The 20,673-nt window shown below is 42.1% G+C and overlaps 1 protein-coding gene across 1 annotated transcript in view; it reads left to right on the forward strand.

The window, feature by feature from the left end:
- The window catches only part of PCDH15 (protocadherin related 15), a 2,056,285-nt gene that overhangs the window by 1,971,794 nt on the left and 63,818 nt on the right, over positions 1-20,673 (forward strand). Inside the window, exon 31 of the mRNA XM_029609778.1 lies at positions 11,043-11,261. Within this exon, the coding sequence (XP_029465638.1) occupies positions 11,043-11,261 (219 nt within the window). The remainder of the gene's footprint in view (positions 1-11,042; positions 11,262-20,673) is intronic.

Below are 20,673 nucleotides of genomic sequence, written 5' to 3' on the forward strand. Positions count from 1 at the left end.
TCATTCCCAACAGGTATCTACAGGTTTTCATTGATGTATATGGCATGCTCTCCCTTCTGGTGTACCTCAAGGCTCTGCCCTATCTACCGCTTTGTTCAACATCTATCTCACTCCTCTTTGTCATCTTTTGGCCAGCTTTGGGGTACACTACAGATTACTCACTGACAATATCCATTACTTTTTTCCTCTTAAAATCAGTTGGGATCAATCTATAACATTTGCATCAATTTGTCTTTCTGCAATTCAACAATGGCTGTATTCCAAAAAACTCTCATTTAATCTTAATAAAACTGAAATTCTTGTTCTTCTAGGTTCAAAGTCACTTCTTTACCTTCTCTTATTGTGATTAATGAGTGTCAGTTACCAATCTTCAATTCAGTATGCCATCTTGGCAGTATTATTAATTCTTCTTTCTCTATGCAGTCGCATATTGCTGACACTTTCCCGCTCACTTTTGTTTAAGTTTCATCTCCTCAAACATGTCAGACCTTTACTTGAGCCCTTTGATTATCACATGGTTTTACAATCATTTCTCTTCTCTAGCTTAGATTACTGCAACTCTCTCTTCACTGGATTCTCTATTCATACCATTCGACCACTTCATAATCTTCAAAATGCTGTGGTCCATCTCTTATTAAACACACCGATTCATGAACACATTACTGCAGTTCTCCAATCTCTACATTGGCTACCTATTCCCTATCAAATTCAATATAAACTTGCAACGACCATTCATAATATGTTAAGCAATAAATCATTTTCTTTGATTTCCTCCACACTGAAGCTCTAGATTCCCTCTCATTATCTGTGTTCCTCTAATCAACACCTCCTAGGCATTCCTTGAGGAAGGCTCGCTCACCTTCATAAAACCAGGGAATGAGCCTTCCCTACCGCTGCTCCATCCTTTGGAATTCTCTTCCTCCAGACTTTAGAAGGCTCAAAGATCCAAAAATGTTTAAAACATTGCTCAAGACTTACCTTTTTAAGCTGGCACTTAACATCTCAAAGCCTTCTGGGTTCTTTTATGATTTTTATGTAAGTTCTGACTGATACTTGTGTATGGTTTTTATTCTACCCCACCCTGAACTAGGGAAGAATGGGTTATAAATATTTCAAATTTAAAAATAAATAAATAAATACATATTTAGTGGGAGGCCATCTGCACTAGGAGCTGCTACTCGCCATTAAGTTGAATTGCTGCATATTCTCTCATATTCTTGGCTGGGCATGTAGGCAACCCTGAGACTTCTGCCAAATTAATGGCTTCAACTCTACCTAGCTGATTTTGTTTTTTGTTTTGGATTGCTGAATACAAAGCATGAGTTTTCCTTATGACAGTGTTGTGGAAAGGTCTGATCTTGCTTCTGGGCTGCAAGCTCTCAGAACTTAGAAAATCCAGTGGTAACGGGGGGCGGGAGGTGAAGCGGGGGGCGGGCCTGCGAAAGTCAACAGTGATCGCACCACCATGGTGCAATCGCTGCCGGCTTTCGCAAACCAATAGCGTGAAAGGTGGTGCTATTGGCCGCGTTACTGACAGCAATAAAGCTCCTTACCTTTTCTCCGTCAGCGATGTCTTTGCGGCGTCCACCCCGGTGCCACCCCGATTCCTCCCATTCCGGTGCGGACGCTGCCCAGAACCCGTCCCTGTTTGCGTGAGATACCTTTGGAAAATGACCCCTTAATTCTTAAATAATACTTTAAATACAAAGATAGACTTTTGTGCTCAGAAGATACATATTTTCATTGATGTGGCTAAAGAAATCAAATAACATTTTTTGCATTTAAAACAGTGTATTCTTGCTATGGCTGCTTCATTTTATTGAAAATGTCCTTGTAAATGTGTGTTAATGCAACAGGAGAATATGTTTTTGTTTTGTTTTTTTAATACAACACATTTAGAATAATTTCCTTTGGATAAGTCTTTTGTTTCTTAAACGCTCTGTTTAGCTGGATTAGTAGGCCTGTTAGGGTTAGTGGGATTTAAATGTGATCTTTTGAAGATATTTTTTACTTTTTTTAATTTTCTCCTCTATTTTCTTCATTATGGGGACGTGAAGTGTTTTATGATTGTAATTCATTTTGTTCATTTTCCTTATGGTATCATTACAATTCCTTTTATCTGGCTTTAATTCATATTGTATGATTAAATACTGATAAATATTAAATTAAAGAAATGTACCTGGTAGGATCCCAAAGAATAGGCCCAATCTTGCTCATATCAGGAATAAGCAGTGGCTTTCCTAAGTCTAAATGGCTAATAGTGGTTTATGGACTTTCCCTCCAGGAATCTTACAAAACCATTTTTAAACCCAGCTATTCTAACTGCTTCCACCAAATCCTCTGGTAACAAATTTGACAGTTTAATTGTACACTTAATGAAAAAATACTTTCTCCAGTTAGTTTTAAATATGCTACCTATTAGCATCATGGATTGTTCCCTAGCCCTAGTAGTATTGTAAAGGATAAAAAACTGTTCCCTAATTACCTGTTCCACTCCATACGTGATTATATAGACCTCTATTATATCTCCTCTCAGCTCTCTCTTCTCGAGCTGAATAGCCATTCCTTGTTTAGCTTTTTCTGATACGGGAGCCATTCCATCCCCTTTATCTTTTTGGTTGCACTTCTCTGTACCACTATCTTTTTTTTTTTTTTTGAGATGGGGGAACCGAAACTGCCCACAATTCTCCATCATGGATTGATTATAGAGCCATTATGATGTTTTCTATTTTATTTTCAATTCCTTTCTTTATAATACCTAACATTCTATTTGCTTTTTTTGACTGTCACTGCACACTGGGTCAAGGATTTCAAAGTACTGTCCGTAGTGACTCTAAGATTCTTTTCCTGGGTAGTGACATGTAATACAGAACCCAGCAGCATGTATCTATAGTTTGGATTAATCTTCCCTATATGCATCACTTTGCATTTGTCCTTATTAAATGTAGTATGCAGTTTAGACACTTAAGCGTGAATATTAAAAGCCGAGCAGGCGCAAAAACTGGGAGATGGGCACACATGTATCACATACATGAAGCCACCTGATTTTATAAGCCGCCCACATGCGTGCATAAATCCCGATACATTAATATCTCACATTGGAGAAAAAAAGGGATGGAGTGTGGGCAAGGTGGGGCCAAGAGATGTGCAGTCAAGTACCTATGTGCCTGGATGTGCACACAGGTGTAGTTGCATGTAAAATTACTTCTGCTATGCAGGAGGTGTAAGTCTAAATAAAAATATTTTCCAGGCATCTAGGAAGTGTTCGAGGAGGTCTGGAATAAATGGAGGGAGTGCAGGCTAAAGAACCAGAGAGTTAGCAGGACCTAGTTCTAGACTGGGCAGACTGGTGGACGAACTGGTGAAACTGGTCATCGGCTGGACACGCCTTTTTTAAAATACCCTCACTTATGCCAACTTATGCTGCTGGGTGCAGACAAGTTTAAAATTAGGGACTCATATACGGGCGTCTAGGCTATTTGAAAATATGCACGCATATGTTCTAAAATTGCTGTATATTTGGCCACATGCCCATATACACACGTATATGTGCGCCCACATGCCCATTTTAAAGTTACCATCCCTGTCCCTAAGTCTTGCAAGATTTTCCTGAAATTCCTCACAATCAGCTTGTGATTTAACTACTTTGAATAATTTTATTTCATCTGCAAATCTGATCACTTCATTCATCATTACATTTCCAAGAACATTTATAAATATATTAAAAAGCATCAGTCTTAGTTCAGATCCCTACAGCTTTCTATTATGTACATTTCTCAATTGAAAGAAATGACCATTCAATCATACTCTGTTTCCTGTATTTTAGGCTGTTACCAATCCATAGCAGGACATTTCTTCCTATCTCATGACTCTTTAATTTCCTGATGAGCCTCTCATGAGGTACTTTGACAAATACCTTTTGAAAATCTAGATATACTGTATCAACTGACTCACCATTGTTCACATGTTTGTTAACACCTTCAAAAGAATCTAACAGGTTTGCAAGATTTCTTGCTAAATCCATGCAGGCTCTGCCTCATTATTTATTTATTTATTTATTTATTTTTGGTTTTTATATACCGGGAGTTCCTGTATACAATACATATCACTCCGGTTCACAGTTAACAGAGACAACTATCGCCGGGAAGGCGGTTTACATGGAACATATTGATGTCTATCAGATGGCCAATAATTGTGTTCTTCAGAATAACTTCTATTACTTTGCCCAGTACTGACATCAAACTTACCAGTTTGTAGTTTCCAGATCATTGCTAGAACCTTTTTTTACAAGTGGGCATTATGTTGATTACCCTCCAAACCTCAGCTGGCATCTCTGATTTGAATGAGATTATTCATAATAAGTCTGCAAATTCATTTTTTAGTTCTTTCAGAATTCCAGGGTGTATACCATCTGCTCCTGGTTATTTGTTAGTTTGTCAATTTTCTCTATTACTTCTTCTCTGTTCACCTTGATTTGCTTCAGTTCCTCTGAATCATCGCCTCGAGGAATGTTTCTGGTGTAGATATCTCCCTGATACCGTCCTCATTAAAATCCGAAGCAAAGAATTAATTTAGCATTTCTGTTATGGCCTTGACTTCCCTGAGCACCCCATTTACCACCTTAGACGGGCCTACTCTAAGCCCCTGGGTCCCTCCAACCTCCCACCCACTCTCTGGATCAAATGGCAGGGCCAGTGAGCTCCCTGGCCTCCACTTACCCCATCGTTGCTACTCCCAATAATCTAAAGGGCAGAAGGGATTTGCACGCTCTCCAGTGCCATTTTTAAAGCTTCTGCCAGCCATGGCAGGAGCAAGGGGAGATTGATCCTCCCCTTTAAACTACCAGGAGCTCTCATGATGGGGTAGGAGGAGGCTGGGAGCCTTCTTGGCTCTGGCATTTGATCCAGGGAGCAGGCACAGAGTTTGAAGGGCCCCTTGTCTTCTTTTGTGGAGAGGAAAAGGAGAAAAGGAAGCAGGTTGGAGAGAGTCATGGAGGTCCATTTTCTTTCTTTTTTTTTTTTTTGAGGGGTTTAATTTTTTTTTTCTGTTTTGGTAAATGAACCAAATAACAAACAACCAAAAAAACATTAAATGAACTGAAAAAAATAAAACTCCTCGAAAATGAAAAACCAAAAGAAAATGCTGGGCCTTGCACATTCCTAATGGGTAGTGTGGAATCATTTATCTCTGTCCTCTCTTTATTTAAATGCACCTGGGACACTCTTGCCTTTATCACAACTTCTCTATTTGTATATTTGATCTTGTAAGTTATGGCAGTTTCCTTTGAAGATACCTTACTCCAAACCATGCTCTCCTGAGCGATTGTTGGCTTTCTCCCATGATCTAATTTAAAAACTGCTGTATCACCTTTTTCAAAGTTAGCATCAGCAGCCTAGTTCCACCCTGGTTAAGGTGGAACCATCCTTTTGCAATAAATTGCCCATTCCCAAAATGTTCTCAGCTCCTTACAAATTTAAAACCCTCTTTCCTACATAATTGCCTCATCCATATAATGAGGCTCAAGATTTCTGTATGCCTTTGGGGTACTGTGCATGGAACTGGGAACATTTCTGAGAATACTATGCTGGAGTTTCTGGATTTTAACATTCTACCAAAAAAGCCTAAATTTGGCTTCCAGATCCTCCCTCCCCACCTTCCTATATCTTTGATTCCCACATGTACTGTGACAGACAGCTCCTCCCCAACACTGTCTAAAATCCTATGTAGGTGACACATGAGGTCTGCTGCCTTCACACCAGGCAAACAAATTACCAAACAATCATCACACCCATCAGCCATCAGCTATCTGCATTCCTAATGATTGAATCACCAAATACAATGGCTGTCCTTACCCTTCCCTCCTGGGCACAAGTCCCTGGAGATACATCCTCAATGTGAGAGGATACTGCATCACCCGGAAGGTAGGACCTAGCTACAGGATCACTTCCCTGCCACACCAAGGTGATAATCTCCTTCCAGGTGATATTTCTCCTTCAAGGAAGCTCAGGGGCTGCCAGACTGGAAGGTGGACTGTTCCACCATGTCCCTGAAAGACTCTTCTATATACCTTTTTGTCTATGGTAGCTCCTCTAGGTCTGCCACTCTAGTCTCTAGAGATTGGATTTGTTCTTTGAGAGAGAGGAACCTTGAATACTGTGTGCAGTTCTGGTCACCGCATCTCAAAAGTGATATAGCTGCACTGGAGAAAGTGCAAAGAAGGGAGACCAAAATGATAAGGGGCATGGAACAGCTGCCCTATGAGGAAAGGCTAAGGAAGTTAGGGCTGTTCAGTTTGGGGAAGAGATGACTGAGGGGGATATGATAGAAGCCTACAAAATCAAGTTAATGAAAATAGGTTATTTACTCTCTCAGATAATAGAAGGACCAGGGGTCACTCCATGAAGTTAGCAAGTAACTCATTTAAAACAAATCAAAGAACAAAATCAAAATCAAAAACAAATCAAAGAAAATTCTTTTTCACTCAGTGCAAAGTTAAACTCTGGAATTCATTGCCAGAGGATGTGGTTACAGCAGTTAGTGTAACTGGGTTTAAAAAGGTTTGGATAAGTTCCCAAAGGGTAGATCCATAAACTGCTATGATGGTAATTAATAAGCAATAGTAGCTTGTGATCTATCTAATGTTTGGGTACTAGCCAGGTACTTGTGACTTGGTTTGACCACTATTGTAAACAGGATGCTGGGCTTGATGGACTCTTGGTCTGACCCAGTATCGCACATCTTATGTTCTTATGTTTGTATTGAGCGCAGACATACAGCCTCTCACCAACTGATAGATAATCATATATGTGGCACTCAATTCCAAAGACTGGAAAGCCCCTATTTCACTGCTGGACTGCTGTATGCATCCTAATATTGTTGAGGTGTTAGTTAATTAAGGGCCTCATTTATGAAGCATTTTTCCCATAGTTACAGAATGGGAGCAAATGCCCACTTTGACATGCAGAGTGAGACGTACGAACAGAACAGTGCACGCTTGTGAAGATTTGATGTCTTTTGGAGTGTGGAAACTCATCAAAGATGAGATTTGTACAATGTTCTCTCAACCTAGCTTGATGTTACCCAGGTAAAGAGTCCATCAAGTTAGGTTGAGAGAACATTGTACAAATCTCATCGTTGTGTGAGTTTCCACACTCCAAAAGACATCAAATCTTCACAAGATTGCACTGTTCTGTTTGTACGTCTCACTCTGCATGTCAAAGTGGCCCCTAGCCCCTACACTACTACCTAAGCCTCACCTCAAGTTACTAGGTGGGCCTCCTATAGTAGCATAAATAGCTAACTACTAAAACTACTACGAGGTCTTTATACCTAGTCTCTCTCTCTCTCTCTCTCTCACACACACACCTATGCAAACACTAAGATAACACACATTGCAATAAATAGCTGTTCTAAAATTAGCCACCTATAGTATTGAATATAATTCCAAAGATTTATCCACTGTGAGCAATAAATCAAACCTGGCCCCAGCTACAAAACCCAACTCACCATCTGCTGAGGTGGGTGACTGCTGTGTGGTAGATGATGGCTAAGCTGAGACAAGCAACAGGCATTAGAGCACCTTACTCTCACCTGAGAAAAAAGAGAGCACCCTTGGAGGCCGTGCATGACCAGTGCTGGGATCACCCAGGAAGATGCCAGCCTATCATTCCCAAACACTGGAGCAGTCAGCTGGCTTTCAGGCATCTGAAGGGATTCTGTGAACTTGTCCCTATTAAATGGCACAGAGCCCCAGCTGCTGCCTCACTTTAGAACAGCCACACAGTATTCTTGTCCAAGATCTCCCACCTGAAATCCTTCTGTGTTAGTGTCCTGGCCCTACACACCCTCTGCTTCCCTAATCCTGCCTTTCATATCATTGGCTGCCTTTGGAAAGTCGGAAACTTGGTTCCTGGTCCAACTTCCTTGCCAAAAGCCCTAACCACCCTGTGTACCAGTCAGGTTATGTTTTTCAGTTGCCATAGTGGAGATTTCCTTTGTCAGCCTGTCATGCTCTGCGTTTCCAACAATACCACAAAGACATGTAGTGGGACGAAGCCTCTGGTCCAGACTGATGGGTCATTGTAGTGACCCACATTCCCTTCCCAACCCAGAAAGGTGTCCAGCTCTAACCTCTTTCTTTGCAGGTAAGAAGCAGGAGACTGGATAAATGCAGGAGAGAATCCCAGAATACAAACACATGATTGCTGTTTTCTATTTTTTTAAAAGCTACATGGCAGGGAGGCCAAAGGAAAGAGATGAGTTTCAGTTTTGGGTGGAAGAAGAAAAAGGCTGAGCTTGAATAATGCAGTTATTTTTTCTCACTCTCCTGTTGCCCCGTCTGTCCCAGCTTGTGGACCAATGCAAGGTAGTCCCTGGTGTAAAGGGGGTGGGGATGGGGAGTCCCAAATACAGTCAGGAAGACCTGGGGCCCACTCACTGGATGCCTGGTCTGGCGTTCCATGCCACAATCCTGAAAGTCAGGAGCCACCCAGGGGTTGCAGGGTCCGGTGAGCCCTTCTCCCTGAGTGGATCCTGAAGTCAGTGGCCACACAATGGACTGCATGGCTGGAAGATGTCCTCCGCTTCCTTTCCATCCCCTACCATATGGTGTGCCTGACGGGGAGGGAGTCATCTCAGTGCAGAGTCCCCAATCACTGGCGGCATCCAAGCCAGGTAAGCTTGGTGCCACATATTTCATAGTTAACTTGTTTATTTTTATTCTTGAAAAAGTTTATTTGAAAAATAAAGAAATCCGCAAAAACTTGGAGAAAGATTTATGAGGATGGATTATTAAATACCAAACCTGATGAAACCATAAAGTGACAGGTTTAAAACAAACAAACACAAGAAAATTCTTCATACACCTGCAGAGTTAACTTTTGGAGTTTGTTGCCACATGACACTAAGGAGACAAATAAGAGCATAAGCCCTTTGGAAAATTGTAACATAGTACCTAACCTTCCATATAGACTTTGATGTAATTGAGTAGATTTTCATTTCTCATGCTATCATTTACATAATTTTCATTTGTCATTATCTCCATTAGGAAATTATTCTACTTTGGGATCTGAGGAATAAGTGTGCCATGTTGACCCATGGGCACGGGTGCTGCGTGCAATGGAGCATTCATGATCCCCTGCTCTGCCCCTACCTTTTCCTCTACTGAGGTGGGGAGGGTTGGGAGGAGCCGGTTGCTTCTGTCCACATGTGGGCCTGACCTCCTGGTTGTTGTGGGAGATGTTATCAACCCACGATGACCACAGTTAGCAGTAGGATGGGTGAGGTTCTCTGAGCTGCCAGATCCTGAATAACACATAGCCATAAGCACTGTCAATAATTAGTACTGCCCCTTTCTCTCAAAGCACATTTGGGGAGCCCAAAGGAATAATTATGACAGAAGCTCTAGAATTTTTAGTTCTTGACCTATTGCTATGGATATCTAAGATACTGTACAGCAGTGGCATCTAGTGGACAGCAAGGGATTACTAAGATTCATGTCTTAAATTCTTCCAGTTTAGTCTACATAGAATGTCTAACCTCTGCTTCATGGGAATATCATTTTGCCAAACAGCAAACAGGGTTCTTTCTCTGAAATAGTCCATAACATTTAGTCATCAAGACTGACCTAAGTGAAATAAAATGTAGGCAGCATACTGGACAATAATAATTATGAGGCCAATGGATTGTTTAATAAGCTAGCAAGCAGACAAGTCTGCTGGCTAAAGTTAACCAGATAACTTGTCCCAAATATTTAGCTGGACAAAGGTCTACCTGAATATACTTTCCTAAAGTTATCTGGCTATATGTAGCTCAATAACTTTAAAACCTAGCTGCTATGCCTTAATATATAATTAGTTAGGTGTTAAAGTTATCTGGCATTGTGAAGTCTGATATCTTGCCACTTATTTGGATAACTAGAAAATATATCCAATTATGTGAAACTGTTGGAAAATGAAAAGTATAATATCGGTCTATGGCTTTATTCTTCACATCTCCACACCCCCCCCCCCCCCCACCAAAAAAAATCACATATGGCTCTGTCAGGCTGAGCAACCCACAACCCCCAAACCATTCCACATTTTTCGAAAGAAGATTTTGCAGGGTCCACAAATCAGGACCCTCTACCTCCTTCCCTGATTTTTCCTAATTTTTAATGTGGCAGTTCCTGACTCCCCTATCCTCCAAACCATCTACTCTCCCTCCACTTCTTTTGCACCCTCCCTCCATTCCCCCCCCCCCCCCCCCCCCCACCACCACCTCCAGATCCCTTCCCTGATAGTGCAAATCCCAGGCGGGAGCAAAGAATCCTCTTATCTGCTTCCGGGGCTTCAAGCATTAAGAAGATAAGAACATAAAACATACTGAGCTAGACCAAAGGTCCATCGAGCCCGTTTCCAACAGCGGCTAATCCAGGTCACTGTTGCAAATGGGACCTGGATTGGCCACTGTTTGAAACAGTACTGCTTCAACAACAGCAACGCTGGAAGTGTAAGTTTTCTGCAACAATGGGTCAGGGGAAGGGGAGGCCGACAATCACATGAAGGAGAGGTTTTCACATTAAATTGTATTTAGGGGAAGCCTGGTCTGGCAGAGCTCCTTTTTAATAGATTGGGAAGGGATCAGGGATTTGGACCTCCAGGCCTGTACTGCCTTCTTTATTTTTCTTACACTAAAGCCATTTAACTAGATAATATTCTTTTGAAAATATCTGGCCTCATGCAGCTGAATAACTTTAGATCTATTCTGAGGCAAACCTAAAGTTGTTTGACTAACTTAGCCAGAAACAACTTAAAATAGGCTAAGTTAGCCAGACAGCTTTCCCAAGCCTGAGAATGCATCAGTAATATCTTTTTTACCCAGACAGATTTTTAGCTGAATAATGATTTATCCATGCAGAATCTAGCTGGATTCATTTCATAAAGCTGACATTTAGCCGGATAACATATCAGCTATCCAGCTAAATGCCTTTGAATATTGAACGCTAATTGTTGTTTTTTATTTGTTGTTTTTTTTTTTAATAATCAATATCTTTGTTCTTTAAGATTTTTAGATGGCAAACTGCTGGATATCAATAAAGAATTTCAACCCCACATTGGACAAGGAGGACGCATTTTGGAAATCCGTACTCCAGATGTTGTAGCAAATGTAAAGAAACAGGCGCAAGCAGTGGGATACACGGAAGGGGCATTACTAGCCCTAGCTGTTATAATCATCCTTTGCTGTATGCCTGCCATTCTAATAGTCATGGTCAGCTACAGACAGTAAGTACTCAGCTTCCTATATGGTATGTAGAATTTTCCTTTACGTGAGCTTACAAATGTTCATTCAAAAAGGTTTAACACTACAGTAATTGAAAAATCTCTCCGTTTCTCTCTCTCTCTCTCTCCCTATGTAAACTTATTTGCAACTGTAGCTAGCTTTTACAAAATGTCCATTAACCAACAGAAGATACCACATCTTAGTACAAAGGCCTCTAATTTTGTTTAGGATCATCCATTTCTGGATGTCTCCCAAACATTAAGGGCCAGAATTTCAAAGGGTTACGTGCGCCGAGCCTATTTTGCATAGGCCCGGCGACGCGCGCAAGCCCCGGGATGCGCGTATGTCCCGGGGCTTTGTGAAAGGGGCAGGGGCAGGGCGGGGGTGGGACCAAGGCCTCCGGCACAGCGGCCATGCCGGGGATCGCGCACCTGCACTTGGCCGGCGTGCGCAACCTACGCCTGCCCAGAGGCAGGCACAACTTATTAAACAAAGGTTAGGGAGGGATTAGATAGGGCTGGGGAGCGGGGAAGGCAGGGGAAGGGAGGGGAAAGTGGGGGGAGAGAAGGAAAGCCATTGGGGCTCCCCTAGGGCTCAGCGCACGCAAGGTGCACTAGTGTGCACCCCCTTGCATGCGCCGACCCCAGATTTTCTAACATGCGTGCGACTGTAGGCAGGGGGATCATGCGCCGGCACTTGGCTGGTATACACAAACTACACCTGCCCAGAGGCAGGCGCAACTTGAAAAATAAAGGTCAGGGGGGTTTTAGGTAGGACTGGGGGGTTGGTTAGGTAGGGGAAGGTGGGGGAAAGGGGTTAGGGAGGGAAAGGTGGGGGAAGTTGGGGGTGTGGAAGAAAAGTTCCCTCCGAGGCCGCTCCGATTTCGGAGCGGCCTCGGAGGGAAAAGGGAAAGCCATTGGGGCTCCCCTAGGGCTTGGCACATGCAAGGTGCACAAGTGTGCACCCCCTTGCGCGCACCACCCCGAATTTTATAACATGCGCCGGGCGTAGATTTGTGCACGCCGGGTTGTGCGCACAAATCTACGCCCGCGCGTAGGTACCAAAATCTGGCCCTGTTTCTTTAAATTGCCTTATCTGTTTCATGAATCTATTATAAGCTTCTTTAGGCAACTCTGTAAGGGTAACCCCTTTAGGCAAGAAATAAGTGGAAAGTTATAGATATTTTTTTCTCTCTTAGGGTTTGTTTTTTTTTTTCATGTATTCCTTGTTGTGCTGAAGCAAATATGCAGAATTATACCATCAACTTTTAATTAATAAATTATTTAATTAAGATTTGCATCTACTGCAATCTATTATGTAACAAGAAGTAGTTTATAATACATGACAGACATAATTAAAATACATAAAAAATATAGGAATTCATCAGATATGAAAAACAAGCATAACATTATACTCTGCTGGGTCCTGGGATTTCAGTGCTTACCCTTTCCCAGAGAGACCTGAGCATCCCTTGAAGGCCTGTTTAAACTGGAGTGTCTTCAGAGCTTTTTTAATGTCCTTTTGATTGGAAATTTCCCACAAAGAGTCTAAAATAGAATTCCAGAGTTTTGGTCCGGCCACAGAAAAGGCACAGTTTTTCGTAATATTGAGTCTGACTAGGCTGGGCGAAGGAATATCCAGCAAGTTTTTGATAGCAGACCAAAATTGTTGAGTTGCTTTATAGAGATATAGGGGAGTGCTTAGCCAAATTGAATTTTCATTATATAACAGTTTGAAAATGAGCATTATGGTTTTATATTGTACACAGTAAACAATAGGAAGCCAGTGCAGGGAAAACAGTACAGTGGTGATAGGATCTTTCTGTCTCTTACCAGTTAGAATTTGGGCTGCACATTTTTCAATTACTTGCAGGGGATGAGTGATATGTAGTGGTAAACCAAGATATAGAGAATTACAGTAATCTAAATTGTTTAAGACCAAGGATTGCAATACCAGACGGAAATCTTGAAATTCTAGGTGGGGGTTTCAGACATTTTAGTAAATGTAATCTATTAAAATAAAAAGGGATTTAACAACAGATTAGATATGGATTTGCATTAATGCACTTAATGGGAAAAAGTGCTTTACTCATCCATTAAATCCTCATTTAATTCAGTTTTAAAAAATATAATTGATGGCAAGATACCTTACTATGCTTTTGCTCCTATTCAAGGAGTAGAAGATTCTGTCATCCATTTTTGAAAATGACATTTAATCATTTTTTTTATATAACATAATATGGGACCTAAGATCTTATTATTTTCCAATAGGATGAGCATATGAAAGTAGGGATAAGTGGCTGAGAACAGAAGAACATACTGCTGTATCTCACCCCTTTCCTCCTAATCTTTCCCATGTGAAATAATACAAAACATAAGGTTGTAAGTCCATTTGAAAACAAAACACTTTTGTCAGCATCTACTGATGGTGTTTCTCAAGATTTTCTTCTAGAAGATTTTGGGGATAATTTTCAAAAGTGTTTATGCACATAAAGCCTGGTTGTATGTGTGTAAGTGTCCCTTTGAAAAGAGTCTTAGTGACCGAGTATACATGCAGAAAACAGTTTTGCATATTCTTTCATACACATCCTATGTAGGCGTAATGGGGGAGGAATCGGGAAGTATACACACATGCTTTCAGTTTTCAACAGTATGATTGTAAATCCACATGCATAAACTTACTCCTGCTATGGATCATGTGTAACTTTGTACTTGTATGATATAAGAGATTCTGTGCATACCCGTGAATTTTCAAAACAAATTTATGTGCACAAATCCACTTTGAAAATTTCTGGCTGAAGTCTGCATGTGAGAAGTAACCACAGAGTTTATCCAGTTGTGTGCTATATGAAAATGACCCTCCCATAAACAAAAGCTACACATGTCTACCAAACGTGTTGCTCTGCTGTTCTTTCTTTTTGAATTTCTCTCAGATTATTTTTCTTCCCTTTGTCAATTTCCTGCTGCTGCATGATCAGTTGTCCTGGCAGTTCAGTAGTTTTCCATTTTTGCCACCAGTACATAGTAGGAGCATGTGGCCTCCCCAAATGTTATTTCTGTTCCTCTCTGTTTGTTTGTTTTGGGGATTTTTTTGGGGTTGTTTTGTTTAATGTTTATTTTGCTTCAACTTTGTTTGAAAAACTGAAACAAACATTAACCGATCTTACCTCAAAACAAAACAAAAATTTAAATGGGGTCTCCCTCTGACCCCCCTCCTATTCGCACAGCCCAAAAAAATCATTGCCAGAGCGGGGACTACACTGGCTCCCTCTTACCCATTCTTTGGGGGTCTTGGCTATTGAAAGGGACAGGAGGAATGTCCACTTGCCTCCTGCAACCCTGTTATGCATGGAAATGGCACCAGCCAGCTCTGAGGTAGCACAGTAGTAATGTGGATTGTGGAATAGAACTATTCTCAGGGCGACCGGTGCCATTTTGTTATATGGCCATACTGTGAAGTCATATGATTACATCTTCATCAAGGGTCCAAGACTGTAAATTCAGGAGAGTGATTCATACAAACATTAGAGATGTGGTTCGTTTTTCGCCCTATTTAGGAAATTTAACGAAATTTCCTAATTCGTTTCTGTTTCGGAGTATCCGAAACAAGACATAAACGCCGTTATTTCGGAGCCCCCGAAACCGGAAACGAAATTTTCCCCGCAATTCGGGGGAAAATTTGTTTTCGGGTTTGCCTGGGGAGAGGGGGCACAAATTTTTTTTTTTATTAAAACCCACCCCAAACATTTAAATTCACTATAATACACCACCCCCCGATCCCTCCCCAAGACTTACGAAGATCCCTGGTGGTCCAGCGGGGTCCCGGGGTCCATTTTCCCTCCGTGCCCGGTGTGCTGTGCTGCAAGCCGTGCGCCTCAAAATGGTGCCGAATAGCCCGAACTACCATGTCACAGGGGCTTTCGGCGCTATTGGTCAGCCCCTGTCACATGGCCATCGGCGCCATCTTGTGCTCCTATCATGTGACAGGAGCTGACCAATGGCGCCGAAAGCCTCTGTGACATAGTATGGGCAAAGGCTATCGGCGCCATTTTGGTTACTGGCAGCCGAAAACGAAATCGCTTTCGGACCCTTGCTGGACCCCCAGGGATTATTGGCAAGCCTTGGGGGGGTCAGGAGCCCCCTCCTGACCCCCCCAAGGCTTGCCAATAATGGACCCCGGGACCCCACTGGACCACCAGGGATCTTCGTAAGTCTTGGGGAGGGATCGGGATGGGGGGGGTTGTTATATATGTACGAAAATGCTTAAAAATGTTTTTAAATGCTTGGGGTGGGTTTTTTTTTTCGCTTCGTTACCGATTCGTTTTTCGGTCCGGTTTCGGGTTTCTCGTTTCGTTTTCGGGCAAACGAACCGAAAACGAAACGAGAAGACCCGAATTATACCACGAAGTATTCGAACCGAAAAACGACCCGGTAGAAAAAAACGAAGCACATCTCTAACAAACATACAGCCATTCCTCAAAATGGTGCTGGCTAGCCCGAGACCAGCATCATTTTGACACCACTGAGACTAGCACCATTGATATCCCTCCTGTCCCTTTTGGTAACTGAGATGTCTAAGGAAGGGGTAAGTGGGGGTTTTCACCCAGCCCCAACAACTTTTTCAGGGGGAGTGGGATGGAGAGGTCCCTGGATGCCCCAGAGAGGCCTTGGGGAAGCACAGACCACTACAGAATGTTTTTTTTTTTAATTGAGCAAACTTCCCTGTCAATATGGAAGGTAACCACAACACCAACTGTTAGTTTACTGGTGATTGACTGTCAAATCTTTATCAACATAAGTAGACAAAATTTCATGTTAATTTTGTAGGACTGACTACTAAGCCCAAACAAACCAAACTATGGGCTACCCAGAATGTAGGTCCACTTCAATATATATATTTTTGGAACTTTTTGTTGCAAATAAAATAGTGTTTGTTTTATGTGTGCAAACAATGCAGTTCAATGACACATCCAGTGATCTCCAAACTAAATGAATATCAGAAGCATGAACTTGGCTTATGACTCCATCTTAGGGATCACCCCAACAAGGATCCTTTTTTTGAGAGATGTCATGAGTAAATCATGATATTAAAAATCAATCAATAAACAAGGTAGCTTGAATCCTTGGCACTATTTTTCCAAGAATATCTTCCTTTTTAGTTATTATTATATAATAAATTTCTAGGCAGCATTTTAGTATTAAACACTAATTAAAGACAGAGAGGGCAATGTTATGTTATGTCATAGAGAGTATCTGGGTTATAGCCTCTGCTATTTTTGTGAAATACAGGCTCTTTCTCTAGCATCCAAATATATGCATCTCAAAGCAGAGTAAAGCTCCAAAAAGTGTTTATTTAGGCTGAGAAAACTGTTTTAGACAGTAAATTGCTCGTAGTTTTCAGCAGCAGCTTTCTGCTAAGCAGCACTTATTTTGACCCGGTTGGGCTACCTTGGTCCCTCCCATCACCTTACGGAATCTGATAATTCCTTTGAGAGCACCATCAGTTATTCAGAAATTTCAAAGCAGCCTTGTTAGAGCCAGTTGGTGATATTCTAGGATGTTTCTACTACATTGTGTGCTTACTGCTTACCTCCTTAGTAGTATTTTTCTGAGCCCTTCATGAAGGACACTTTTACAGTGGTTATAAAGAGTCTTTCCCAATTACTAAAGCCTTTTGTAGAAACTGTGAAAATAAGATTTGTATTCAGTGTTCTGGTGAGTGTAATCTGATATAAAATCCTTCTGATAAATGTGTCTGAAAATATTTTACAGATAGCATCAAAATGTATAGCAAAATTTGACTCGGGGGGAGGGGGAAAGGGGACATATGGAGAGATGCAATGGAATTGATGGAGAAGTTAAATGCAAAACTTTCAAAATAATAGGAGGAGAAAAACTGGAGAAGCGAATCGAGTTATCACAGGCAAGGGGAAAAGGATGCATATTCATCTGTTCCAGTTTAGAAAAGAATAGTTTGTCTCAAAATAAATGTATAGAATTTTCAAGTTCAGATTTTTTTTTATCATAAATTCCATCTGTTTAGAATAATTATCAATCAAATAGTGCTATTGCATAAATATAAAAATATTTCAAACATTTCCCACAAAATAGATTTTTTGACACTTATCCTTTCATTCAATTTTCAAAATTATATTTTCAATTTATATCTTCCATATAAGATTATTATTATCACCACCACATCACCAGTCCCACAAGACTGCTGCATGTTGATAGCTACATTCTCTGTCTTGTATAGCTGAGAAATTTTAGCAAAAAGCATAGCAGATGCCTTAAAATATGAGACAATTTGTTTCATTAGAACAGGATGCAAGTTTGCCTTAAATTGTGGTGAGTCATGTCTAGAAAATGTTTCCCTGCCCTTACCAAAATGTATCTTTTCAACAAATATATTGTAATGCAACTTTATTTTAGTATCTTAATTATAAATTAGCTGCTAAAATTTTGTGTACTTACTACATAGTGCTGTAATGCCCTTGCTAATGGTGAATCCTTGGTGGTGTAGCATTGTTGGTGCAATCCAGCGATCAAGCCCACTAGACCTACACCAATAGATGGCAGGTGAACCCTGAGGTGGGACTGACTGGACCTCTGCCTATACCAACCTCCTCCCCCACAGGTTGACCCCTTGGGTTTTGCCAGATGGCGGGACTTAGGTGGGTCCCTAGGGAAGTCCAGGAAATGGAGTCCAAAGCCAAATGAAGGTCAGAGCAGGTATCAGATAGTAAAGACAGAAAGACAAGCTAGAAATCAGGACTGGCAGCAGACAGTGAAATTGGAAGTCAAGCCAGAGGTCAGGGCAGGCAGCAGACAAGGCAAGGTCAATTCCAAAGCAGAGGACAGGTCCAGATGGCAATACAGAAAGCATAAGGTCCAAGCAAGGGTCAAATCTGAGAAGGCAAGCCATGGAGATGAAGACAAAAACAAGGACCAGGACAAGAAAAAGACTTGGGCAAGGCAGGTCAAGATGAACAAGGATTGGGCGAGACAAGGACATGGAAACACTGGAAGACAAGGACAAGAACAGGAATGAGAACAGAATCAGGAACACAGGAACACCAGAACAAGGCTCTGACAAGGCAACATGCACTGAAGAACTCCAGGGGACCTGTTGCTGAGGCATCATAGGATTGTTCAGGCCAGGCTTTTAAGAGGAGAGCCAGTGATATCATCAAAGGGTGGCACAGAGGCTTTTCTCTGAGACCTTTAAGTCTCAGAGCGCACTGCGCATGTGCATAGGCAAGCCCAGACCAGCGTGAGGAAGACGGCAGCATCCCATTGCTATATTCAAGATAAAGGTATTCTGCAACCTGTGGAGATAGTCCTGTTTATTCTCCTTCTTGTCTCTCCTGGTCTCTGGGGAGGGGGGCAGTGCTACTGAAGTGTACCCCTTATACACAATAGGAAAAGCCCAGGAAAGGACACCTGTTTGTCTCAGAATCAGACATCTTTATTTTCAGACATTTCAGATTTACCACTTAGACCATCAGACAGGCCCATGACAGAGCGCTGACTAGGTATTGTGACAGGGCCGACCTGTCTGACAAATCCACTTTCCGTGGTTGGAGGGTCCCATCTTCAGGCAGAATTGAGCCATGCTATCAAGTCTGGATCTGCTTTTTCACAAACACACCTGGCCTATATTATCTTTCTGAGCCCCCTTTTTGAAGGACTCAACATGTAAACACAAACTTGCTTGTGTACAGTGCTGTGTTTGCTAAGACAAGACTCCGGTCATCATTAGTGGTCCATGTGAATATTCCTGCCTGGTAATCAGATAATTCAGTCACAATTGGAAATTCAACATTTCTGTGTTTCTCTGACATATAGCTCACCTCTCCAGTGAAGTCAGAGAATCCATTTTGCTGCAAGTACAGTAGTAATTTTGCGTTTTTATTCCTACAGAGCAGTGTGCTTTGCTCACCAGAGGGTCCATGCCGGTGGCATTCATGCCACAGGAGGAGGCTGGCCAGGCCCGGGTGATTGCAAAGACTCACGGGAACATCCTATGGACCGCCAAATATAACAGTACCAACCCCCCCACCCCACCCCACCCCCCAAGCTCCCTCTGCAGACTTCTGGGTCTGAGCTTCCTGGGGAATCTCCTGTGGAATTTGTGCACTAGCAGGGGGGCTTGGAGATTGGTGGCTGGCTCCCACGAGTTTTCTTCAGGCCTTTAGTTCTTCCAGGTATTGCAATTTGCCTGTGACCCAGTATCTCATCTACTTCATATTGGGTGTCCTCCTCAACATCAATATCTTCAGGTTTAAGTGGTGGTCTGGAGGGCCAAGTTTCAACAATGGCAGGTTTCAACAGAGAAATATGAAAAATGTCATGTACACGGAGAGTGAGAGGCAGCTTCAGTTTGTAGACCATGTTCCTGACTTCACAGACCATGGGGAATGGTCCCACAAATCTCGGAGCAAACTTCAGGGAAGGCATACGGAGATGTAAGTTCCTGGTACTGAGCCAAATTAATTGCCCAGGCTGAAGCTGAGTTGCCAGGCTGCGAGTTTTGTCTGCCTGCCTTTTGCAACCTGTTGCTGCCTGTTCCAGGAGATAGTGCATGGTGCACCAGAGGTCACTTAATTTATGGCCCAAGATGTTGACTGCTGGACAGGCGACTGCACCTAGAATAGACATGGGCATATGGGGTTGGCAGCTGAACATGATGTAGCAGGGTTATTGTGGTTTTTGTGGCAAGTCTCTGATAATGGAAGAAATGAGGCCCAGTTATCTTGGCATTGGTTTAAAATGATCTGAGGAATGCCTTAAAAATCTGGTTTACTCATTTGGTTTGACCGTTACTCTGGGGTTGGTGGACAAAGATGTAATCTAAGATAATGCTGAATTTCTAGTATAGACTCTTCCAGTAGTGTGCCATGAATTGTACTCCACAGTCTGAAAGGATGTGAGTAGGAAGTCCAAGGCATTCTGAATGAAGTCCAGGAAGGGTACGAAGTGGGTCATTTTAAAGAACCTGTCCATAATCACCCAGATTACAGTGTTGCCACTAGAGAGGGGAAGGTCAGTGACAAAATCAGTGGCTAAATGGGTCCAGGGTTCCTTGGGGTCTGGCAGTGGCTCTAACACCCCCAGGGTCAGGCTCTAAGTCTCTTGTTTGTTGCACATACTGGGCAAGAGTCCATGACCTGCTTCACATTTTGCTTCACCTGGGGCCAAAAGTAATGGTGGAAGACAAATCCAGGGTGACCCACCAGGTGAGAGTCATGAGCCAGCACAACACTCACTCACAAAGTCATTGTGGGACCACTGTCTTCCTAGGCAGAAATAGCATTGCGCCTGCTACCAGGATCTTTACTGGATAAGTGATGGGCCATAATGGTCCAGAGAGTCCTCAATGTCAAAGGAACGGAGCATGGCATCAGCATTCCAC

The sequence above is a fragment of the Rhinatrema bivittatum genome, chromosome 7 (genome assembly GCF_901001135.1).
Source record: "Rhinatrema bivittatum chromosome 7, aRhiBiv1.1, whole genome shotgun sequence".
NCBI classification, from domain to species: Eukaryota; Metazoa; Chordata; class Amphibia; order Gymnophiona; family Rhinatrematidae; genus Rhinatrema; species Rhinatrema bivittatum.